Below are 11,161 nucleotides of genomic sequence, written 5' to 3' on the forward strand. Positions count from 1 at the left end.
TATGAGCATTATGAATTTTTATTGAAATTAGTGTCAAAATGTATTTAATGCTGAAACTTTGGAAATGCTGGTTGACAAAAATGTTTTCGAAACTTTGAAAAAGCGTCCCATCAACAGATACAAAGACTGATATCGCATGTACAAAAGTACTTTTGGTTAAATTTAGTCATTTCTTCCCATCATGTAACTGAAACCACGAGTGTTGATTGAAACTGGTGGAAAATTTGCTGCAAAGTTTACCACTTCAAAAATGATAATTATTTTTAATAATCGTTAACTCTGCACCGTCACAATTTAACCGGTTTTCTCTGTCCAAATAAACAAGAGAACAGAAAGTGAAAATGATTGCTCTGAACATTACCTTCAAACAGAGAGGGTACAAAAGTCTGAGCCGCTATGAAAATGGGAGACTGTAGTCTCGCAGGCATCAGCCTGACTGAGAGACGATGATGCTCTCTCCTCCATTCTTTGGCAGCTAAAACAAGGTTCTTCTTGATGTCAAAACTCGCCACAAACTCAGAATTAGAATTGTTTTCATCATGCGTTAGGTATATATTTTCATGAATAACCAAAAAAATTAACCAAGCCATCTCCCAGAAACTTGTGAATCTGTAAACGTGGGAAAGTTTCTTTACAGTTATAAGACAAATTTGAAGCTAAACATGCAATTAAATGAAAACCAACAGAAGTGACCCCAATCGCTTCATAAAATATTGTATTTTGGCCCAACAGTTTGATTAAACACTTCATTCGAGTAGCACAGTTTATTTAATACATTAGTTTACGTGCTCCTTATTTTCTGCATTACATTGCAAAGAAAAGAAAAACATTGAGAGACCACTGTGAGCACTATCAAGTGAACACTTGTGAACAGAAAAAACTTAAGCTGAAAAAAAACAAAAAAAAACAACATTAATCCCTCAACCTAAACTGTATTTCATGGCCATCTGAAGCTGCTGATTTCCCCACTTCTTTCTTTCGCTGCAGCGCTTATACTGCATACAATCGCACATAAATTCACAAACAAAAGGAAACGAGGCCTGTAATAGAGGAGAGAACAGCATTTCTCAGTTGTCACTCTTCTATAGGATGATATTGTTTCTGAGGCTGAATATTTCTGTGTACTCAGAGGATGAGCAATGAAGACGGTGAGGACAGATTCCCAGCGACGTGCAGGAGATCCCAGCCTGCTCATCAACGGGGTCTGTCGGGACTCTCCTGAAGCTTCTAACTTTTCACAATGCCTCCGTCGCCCTCGCTCACGAAGCGCTTGCGCCCTCTGCTGGCCACAAGAACGCATCCATTAGTGTTTACAGAAACGTATCAAGCAGCAGACAATACCAAAAATCTAAAATTTATAGTCTTTACATATGACAGAAATTAGGATAGCAAGGAAGACACAAGTCTCTGACCTGGTTGGACAGGAGTCTCTTAGCTGCTTAGTGATCACGGACTCTTGGTAACAAAGGTCCACAAAGGTTTCCATGATGGAGTGCGCATGAGGCACATCCAGGTTGATCTCTGGCAGCTCATCATACACACGCTGGAAGCCCTGTGTAAAGAAAGCAAACCCATTAATACTCTCACAGGTTTAAAACCAGATCATTAAAAGATGCAAATGAGGTGATGACTGGAAAAACTACCTTTTCAGTCAGCAGATGTTGACTAGACAAGGAAGTAGATAAAAATCTCTCTCTCTTTTTGTTTCATACAAATATTTTGTGTAACCACCAATATACCTACAGCACACTACAGAGCCGTCTGTTTTTTACTAATAAAAATAAATCTTATAATGGACTTAAAGCAGGGATCTGCCTGAGATCCAACCAATCAACGGTTGTCACCAACCAATGGATTTGTCTTCCGTTGCAACAACTTTAGAAACACAATGGCACATTACAACAACAAAAAAGCGAGTACAAACCCTGTTCATTTGGTCCAGAGTGATTAGGCCAGTTTGCCAGAATGCCTTGAGAAGTTTGACCATCATCTGTAAGGCTGTGTCACCTGTAGACTCCAGTACCATAATCACAGCCTACATCGAGCAGAAACAGAAAAAGATAAGAAAAAACTAGAAAAAAAAACTAAGACAGGAAGAGGAGTAAGGGTAAGACAATCCATGTGCAACCTGACAATGCACTTTATCATCAAAGAATGTGTTGAAAATGTGCTGATCGAGTTATTGGGGTGAGGGTAAGTGCATATTACTCCATTAGTCGTTGTAACGGACAAAACCAAGATGGAAATCAGTTCCTCTTTAAAAATATGTATTCTATTTACATTCTGTGTGACATAACTACATGCACTTCAAAGTGCATACCTCATAGACGAGTTCGTGATGAAAGTGTGGCACTTCTAGATCTCGCAGACAGTGCTCAGCCTCAGTGAGCTCACCTGAAACCAGGTACTCCTTTAGCAATAGGTTCATCTGTAAAACAACAGGAACATAAAAGAGGCAGGATCAGAAATGCAAGAATGCATTACTATGTACTAACCTATTGCAGCGATCACTGACAAGCTCTGCAGTATTCTGTTCAATTTTGCAGGCGTTTCATTTGTGATACTGAACACGATATTGCGTAGCTTGTCGGTGATCTACGGCTCTGTGCATTAACTGTCGCTTCGTTTGAAAACAGATGGAGATTTACCGCTAATCAAAGAAACAGCTTTACTAACAAGATGCACACTGAATGAATCACAGAATACAATCACCCAGCCCTAACGTACATACACACAAACGTACAGTATATGAACTATTATTTACTATGATCTGTACTTCATAACCAAAGAAAATTTGAATAATTACATTTTCGGTTAGGTTATGAAGGTCGGTCATGAATAACTATATGAGTTTGTGCTAGCGGCAAACAAGTGAATGAATGAAAAACATCTTTGCAAAAAAAAAGTATATATTAATAAACATACCACTGAATAGTGGGATTCTAGAAATTTTATTCAATAATAACTCAACATTGTGAAATAGATGTTTTCGACCTGGATAGAGCGGTTGCTGTTAAAGGGGTCATACTATATCAGAATTTACTTTCTCTTTGGAGTGTTACAAGCTGCATAGATGAATACATAAGACCACCGAAGTTGCAAAGATTAAAGTTTCAAAACCAAAGAGATATTCTTTATAAAAGTTATGACTTGAGAGAGAGAACAGAGACTATACAGTGCAGTAATTTTTCTCTTGACTCAAAGCCTTTAAATAAGTGACATTTCTTATTAAAAGAACCTGCTACTTACTATTAAAACACAAGTTTTGAGCCGTGATGCGCAGACGTGGTGTTACGTTTACGAGGTGCGATGCAACGCGACGCGTAAAAAGACAGTACTAAGACATGATAATCTGTAAATATGTCCCCACTGGATGCAACAAATGCCTTGTTTGTAACGTGTTTTACGCCGGGAGGCAGCAGCACATTATCATAAGGAGGGTAACATTTCCACCAGACATTAGCCCAATCCCAATCCCAGTGCACTGGATAGCTGGGCAATCAGAGCACACCTCGCTTTTTTTAGAACCGTGACCTTTGTACAAATCCACCTGTCTCAGGAGGCGGGGCTTAGAGAAGAAAAAATGTACAGTATGCGGACAATGTGTTTTTCTGCCCTTTAAAAAGCATATACATTGCATTACACCACATACACTAAATAATGTTCTTTTTAGCAACGTACATACAATCCCTTTAATTCATTCAATTTATCAACATACAGGATTATATAAAACATTGAAGTGTAATTTCACATCAAAGGTTAAATATTATATATTACATTATATTATATAATTTGGAGTATTAACAGCGTTAACAAGCAGTCAGTACAGTATTGTCTGGGGAAAAAAATGAATAGTTTACACTTAATAAATAACTTGCTAATAATACAATCTTACCTCTTTGATGAGATGTCTGACAGGCCTCTGTCCGCCACCAACACCCCACACATTATCAAGCCGCATAATTTCCCTTTTCATGGAGAGAAGAACTGCTGCTCTGTCCAGGGCAGCTCTAATAGTCACAAGGGCATGAAGAAATGAACAGGGGAACAGTATGATGGGTAAGGCAGCAAGTCAACAGCAAATAACGGAGAGGGGAAAAGGGCAGCTCATTTTGTCTTATAATAGGCATATTCTATGTACAACCCCATGTAGGGTGGGAATTGACCCTCACTGACTTTTTTTTGGAACGTAAAAATAAAACCTGCTACAGTGAATGGTAATCATTACCCCACCTGTGCTACTTCTACAAACATGCATCGTTGCAACAAACCAAAAGCAATGACCAATCAGAGACGGTTCACCATAGCTATTGACAGATAAGGTGAAGTTACCGCCGATGCACTGACAACTGGCCGGTGGCAGGTGGTAAAGTCCCACCGCAATTCAACTCTGACTTAGAATGCAACTGTCCTTGTGACTCCACTCCCTCCATTTAACAGAAAATTAGTCTTCAAACTGAAAGTAATTCTAATTCAGAATCTGGACGCACGAATGCTAGTGAATAAAAAAGCAAATAACCCAATATATTTATTTATGATTTAACGCCATGTCAGCCACAATGGCTGTGTTTATGGCAAGAGGAAGCATTCAATTTCACAAATCACTTGCATATATCATTTTAAAGGAACATCAAGCTCACCTGGCATGGTCACAATCTACTTTGCCTTTGTAACAGTCAAGAAAACTCATAGGTAAAGCGTGGTCAGCAATTGCTCGTGCAATAAATTGTCCAAGCATCTGAGGAAACAAAAGGAACCAGGTAATACAGGAAACGTGTTTCCCATTCAAATAAAATATATAGGAATTTGTTCAAATTTCAGTGTTGGGTGACTCTTGGGTGAACTGTTCCTTTAATTATGTGCCGTCCTTTTTCATTGAATTTCTTATGTCATCACAGCATAACATAGTATATATATATCATAATAGTGTTTACTATATGACATTTCAACCTTACCTGTGGGGCCTCTGGGGTATCCAGGATGAGGTCTGGCAGTTCTTTAAGCATTTTGTCAAAAGCACGTGACATGTCCTTCTCAGAAAGCACCTTTCCAGACAAGTCAGAGAGGAGACGTGATGTGAGCTCCCTGTGGCTGGCCTTGCCTTCCAGAGAAAGAGACACAGCCAGAGAGGAGAACTCAAATTTGTGATGGCCTAAGTTCAGCTCTTTGAGCAGCATCTACCAGACAAAGGAGGAAATGGAGACGTTTAGATCAGTAACTCACATAAACAACAGAAAACAGTTGGGATGTCGATTCAATGTCGATTCCATTCTGACTGATTACTTTAAATACTGTAGACTACACCACATGTGACGTAAGAGTGATGCTGTACTGTAGTGGCTGACAAGCTTTTTTTGGCACTCCTTTTAAATTTCTGGATTCCAGATGTTTGAAGATATCTGAATGTTTTGGGTTTTCTTTCTCCGGGTGTTATTTTATTCACAATTCCAACATGACACATTATCGCTTTAGTAATTACACTTTATGTAAGGTTTCCTTATACATCTTATTTTTCCAGGATAATGTGAACTTAAATTAAAAATAGGAATTAAAGGATTACAAATAGCGTACATAGTGTATGCAGTCTTTATCAGCAGCAATGAAAAGATACGCTCTTCGTACAAAACAAACTGTAAAACCCGACAAAAAGTACTTCTACATTCCACAGAAACAAAGGTTCTGTTATTTGGCTTCTGACTCTGTGATAAGCTACAGCTCACCTCCACCTCTTTGGTGTCTCCATGCTCAAAGTATTCCTGCACAATGGGGTTGATGGTCTTCTCGAGTTCTCTCTCGTCCAGCTCTGGTACCACTGTGGCATATACTGTGTCTCCCTGATATACAAATAAGAGTCTCAGTAAATACAGTAAATAATAAAAAGAACACAGTGATTTCTTCATGCATCTTGCCTCACAGATCTTTCAAGGAAACAAGACAATGCTACTAAGACAAGGCTGAAGAGGAGAAACACTGATTATTTCAAAAAGGCTAACAGGTTTTCTAATGGACAACTCATCACACCACACGAACATAAATTGTCATTTGAAAGCGCTCAACTGGGTCAAACTGTCCACTGTATTTTAAAATAATTATTTAAATGTTCAAATTGCTGTTCTATTATAGGTATAATTTATCTTAAACCATAATCATGACAGTTGCACTAACCGCACTTGACACTAATTAAACTAAGTCTCAAATCATTTCTCATGCTGCATTTTGGTCAAACGTGTTGCAAGTTCACTCCCTTTGGACTCGATCTCACTTAAAGAGGTCCTATCATGCTCTCACTTATTGTGTAATGTTCCCGTTTGAACGAAATTTTTTTTAACATTCTTATTTATAACATTTTCAGAATGTGAATCAGACTTGAAAATTCTAAAAGGAAGACTTGAGGGTGCGTAAATGTTGACAAGTTAAATTTTTTTGATGAACTACTACTCTATTACCGCAGCCCTAAACGTGTTAACTGGCATTGCTGATTTAAACAAAACACGCGGCCCTCAGAAATCAGAGGACCGTTACAAATATTGACACTTTACATTTATAACCCATACATACTATAAAGTGAGTGTATCCTGTAAGGCTGAAATCTAGGTATACACTTACTTGTGAAGATTCGTCATAGTTGGGGTCCTTGGCATCAGGTTCCTCCACCTCATAGACCATACCTGCTGCCCCCCACACTCCTTTACCACCCGCTCCACCTGATCATACGAGCCATCACAAGAGTGAAAAACCATTTATCCAACAGACAGCACAGTACGTGTGGTGCTGGATATGTGCTATTATCTTACTATTTGATTTGCATGCACTAAAATATTAAACACAATCCATTTAGAAAAGGTAGCTTTCATTGCCAAATTAAAATGAAAAACTGAAAAAATAATTACGTAACACTTCTGGATCACAAACACCGTAATTTTAAGATTCATATCACACTAAAAGAACTCGTGTTACTATTAAAATCGGGCACTTGAAAAACAATCATACCTTTTTTGGGAAGTCCCCGACCTTTTCCAGTCCGTGACTTTCTGTCGTTTACAGCATTTTTGCCCTTGGGACTGTGTGGATCGGTAGAAAGCTCTCCTGAAACCGTATCAGAGAACGATTCCCGGTTGGAATCCCGGGACGATGACTTGCGCAGTCGCCGCTTAGCCTTAGCTTTCAGTCTGGCCTCGTGCAGGGCCTTCTCCTGAGGGGTCCAGTTCCCGTTCACCTCCAACTCATTCAGATCCTCGCTGCCGTCCTCCTCACCCTGCGGTTGCTCAACTGAGAACACACCTGTACCAGACAACTATTTAGATAAAAGGCCTGCATTTCACTGTACTTCAGGTTGTGTATATAAATGCTGTTACATTTACCAGGCTTTCTGCATTCTACGAAAGTAAATTAAATACATTCACATATAAATTAAAGAAACTCTGGTCCCAAACACTAGAATATGGAAAGAACTAGCTGAACTCTAAAATCTGATGACCTTTCTAACAATTTCTGTCTTGTTTTTCAGTGCAAATGTCAAGATGCATTTATTGGAAAAAGCAAAATGACATGTCTTTGGGAAATTGCTTAAACCGAAGGTACTGTATGACTAAACCAAGGCAAATATTTGAATTTTCATACCCCATTTACAGATATTTGTTCTTGGTTTAAGCGCACACACACACTTCATTTTAGTCCAGCAGAACACCTTAAATTTATTAAGTTGCTTTGCATGACAAATGTGCTTGGTAAAAGAAAAAATAATAATAAAATTGAAAGAATATAAAGAAAAGGCTTATTAAAAATACAAAATATTTTCAATTCACCATGTACATTTGAGACATTATAACAGGCATATTACTAACCTAAAGTATAGCTTTACAAAACAAGTACTGATATTTTAAATTGCATTATTGAATTTCATTATTGAGAAATATTTGTCTTTCCTGCACACACGGTCTGGTCTCATATTCGCATTTCATAAACAAAAAAACAGCAAACAATAATAATAATAAAAATTTAAAAAAAAACATAAAAACTACTATATTCTACTTTATTATAAATGATGTTAAAAAAGCACTGCTGCTTATGACATAAAAAGTGATGATTCCACTTTTTAGGTCAAAGTTTCAAAGTTAATTTCAGAACTGCTACAAATACCCGAGGTTCATCCCACAGCATGCGTTTATTAAATCAGTTTTAAAGAGACTCAAAAAATGACAATATATACAGGTTTGTAACAACGTTAGGACATGACCCCTAACATTTATCTCTGCTTTCGCTAGATTACAGAAAGATAACTAAAGGAAGCAGCACAGAAGGCAGAAAAAGCTGACGTTGCTTATTTGAGCGCCTTGCTGGTGCTCTTGCCAAGCCTGACTACATATAGCAGTGTACGGTCTGCTTGGGTGGTGACACGTTCACAGGAGAAAGCAGCAGTAGGAGTGGACTAGATGGTAATAAATACTCTCGTCCTAAATACTAGCTACAGTCAGACGAGAAGCCACACTGCAGTTACTACAGTGCTTAAATCTGCACAAGAGCCAGGAACAGCAGCACAAAATACACACACCAGGCCAAAGCAGAAATGTCCACGTCTTTATATACTGATCAGACCTCTGGAGCGCTGTACTTTTTGTTTCGAGCACTGCGTAAGTGGGAAGACAGGAGGTGTGGTGGGTGTGTTTGACCAGCGGTTTAACTGTCAATAAGAAGAATTTGCGGTGATAAAAGTAAAAGTCTTATCTGTTTTGGTCAACTATGGCATATTCACCTCCGACATATTCGGGGGTGGGGACTAGACCCACATACAGTAGTGTCTTATAAGTCTGTGCTTTATGCACGACGACTAAAAAACACACACAAATAAGAAAAGGATTCATAAGTGTGGGTACAATAATCTCTCTTGTGTTTGCTTTATGCTAAAGTAAACATTAGCCAAAAGCAATTTGAAAAATGTATATGAAAAGTACGTCATTTTTACAAAAAAATTTTCCTGCAGTACTCTACATGGTGACACATTATATATATATATATATATATATATATATATATATATATATATATATATATATATATATATATATTTTGCTAGCACTATGCAACAAATACACGCACATATGTTTTATGAGAGGTATCGTTTCACATTTACGTGGCTACTATCTGATTGCAACTGCCAAATTTACCTTTACTGTTTGCTGCAAAAATGCGGGGAGGAAAAAACTGCCAAACAAATCACAGAATCATAAGGACAAAACGGATCTCAGAATTTATGCAGGTAACAAATTACATTTTTTTGGAAGGCGTAAATACGTCAAGCCCAATGAACACTCATTTACTATTTTTGGTTTATTGCGCCTGCACTGTAACACACGCCTGCTATGCATTAAACTAATCAGACTTCATTTAAACCTGTAAAGAAAGGGACCGAATGCAAACGCAATCATTGAAATTAGATATTGCAGTTATTTAAATACAATAAAACAGAATGTAAATGCAAAACGGTGACAAAGCAAGAGTTTAAATAGAACTTTTTTTTTTTAACTTGTAAAACGTACTTCTTATAATTTTCATTTTAAACAAGTAGTCTTGTTTATACATAATACTGTTGAATATTACTACACAAATATTGAAAATTGAATAAACACACACGCAGGTCAATTATGATTCATATGTTAAAGGCAGCTCTCTGATAAGATAAGTTCACTGAAGCCAAGTTCTTGTGTGCAATCAGAAAAAAAGTGGCATGACAGCAAAATGACTAGAGCAGGTCAATAAACAAGAAATACAGGAAGACTGTGGCACATGCTATTCAATATTAATATTTCTTGATGGACTTTCTGTATGAACTTGTGCAGTAGGTAAAGTAAGCAAATACATATCTGAATTAAAATAGCTTAATTGTTTTATATTTATACTTTCTAATGTGTATGCATTAATATTCATGTAATATATAAACGGCTGTACCGGCTTATCGGAAATTGTTTCTGTCTTTTTCTTTTTACACTCATCTGGACCTCTGAACGTGTATTTCTGAAAGGGAATCTACAAAATACTTTTTCAAACTCACGTGGAAAGAAAAAACATCCGGGTATCTCAGCAAGGGGGCGTAGTGTTAGATATTTTAGCGAATTTTTAACAAAGACATTTAATGATTTTATCGTTTACAATATCAAATGTATATGGATTTTGTTAGAAAATAAATGTATACAACGACACGACGTGTTATTCAATCTTGATTTGTTCTTAAGCAAATCTGGAAGCAATATATATATATATTTTTTTTTTTCACGCTAGCCCCTCGCGTTTAACGATCTTTTGGAATTAAATGTAACAGTTCACACTACGAGCGACAGTGCATTTGTGTAAAATCAACGCAAGTTTGGCCTCCTTGTTTTTGATTTTGTAAAAGGGAAATTAAAATAACTTCCGTAAAAAAAGTTTTGCGTTAAAAAGTTAGCTGTCTTTATATTCTCAAAATAACATTAATTAAAATCCTGGCGTTAATGCAGTAATGCATCGTTCCTTTTTCCAAGTGTTTATACCACATATGCGAATATACAAGTCTCCTGCCAGAGCACATGGTGGAACTTGACTGCAACTAAAGCCTATGTCGTCTGCAAACAAGACGTGGGAAAAGACCAGCTACGATATGCGTTGATAAGCTAAACGCAAGCTGAATGCATTAATGATCAGTTTTTAGCACAACCAGAGGTTTAAGGTAACGTTACCATCGTTTTGAGGGCCAGTGGTCCATGCTTCAATCTCAGTCGCCATTATACGCTTGTTTACCGTCCACCTAAGCCTGCAGATCACGGAAACAAATAGTAACCACATCAATACCAAACGTGCAAAAGCACGCGCTTTACACAAGCAACAAAAATCCATAGTATTTGATCTGAAAAAGCAACGTGGCCGTTTTAATTTACGCTTTAGTCGCAAATGCATAGAGCTTAGCCTCACCTTAAACTGAAGGCTCGATTGTCACTTAAAATCTAGCAGTGGGATTGCTGGTAATGTAAACAGTCCTTGAGTGAGGTAAATAGGAAGATCCGTTAAAAATATCTTGCGTAATTATTTAAGTCAAAAAGGTCTACAAAAATATATTTTGCATTAGCAGTGCAGCACGCACGTTGCAGAGAGAGAGCAATAACATGGACAGTGTTTTCAACTTGAGACAGCT

General features: G+C 37.4%; 1 protein-coding gene across 2 annotated transcripts; it reads right to left on the minus strand.

Moving 5' to 3' along the window:
- Window positions 1–11,161, minus strand: pdcd4a (programmed cell death 4a). Of its 2 annotated transcripts, none has more exons than XM_043240889.1 (12): window positions 10,942–11,161; window positions 10,710–10,783; window positions 6,991–7,269; window positions 6,607–6,704; window positions 5,721–5,834; window positions 4,956–5,177; window positions 4,641–4,738; window positions 3,896–4,010; window positions 2,321–2,428; window positions 1,925–2,035; window positions 1,413–1,552; window positions 1–1,279 (listed from the first exon to the last, which is right to left on the minus strand). In XM_043240889.1, exons 2-12 carry the CDS (start codon window positions 10,753–10,755, stop codon window positions 1,228–1,230), a joined length of 1,383 nt encoding a protein of 460 aa, XP_043096824.1. In that variant the 5' UTR covers window positions 10,756–10,783; window positions 10,942–11,161; the 3' UTR covers window positions 1–1,227. The 2 variants fall into 2 exon arrangements, with proteins under 2 accessions (XP_043096824.1, XP_043096816.1); XM_043240881.1 differs by having other exon boundaries at window positions 6,991–7,281; window positions 10,942–11,160.

Source organism: Puntigrus tetrazona, chromosome 1 (assembly GCF_018831695.1).
Source record: "Puntigrus tetrazona isolate hp1 chromosome 1, ASM1883169v1, whole genome shotgun sequence".
NCBI classification, from domain to species: Eukaryota; Metazoa; Chordata; class Actinopteri; order Cypriniformes; family Cyprinidae; genus Puntigrus; species Puntigrus tetrazona.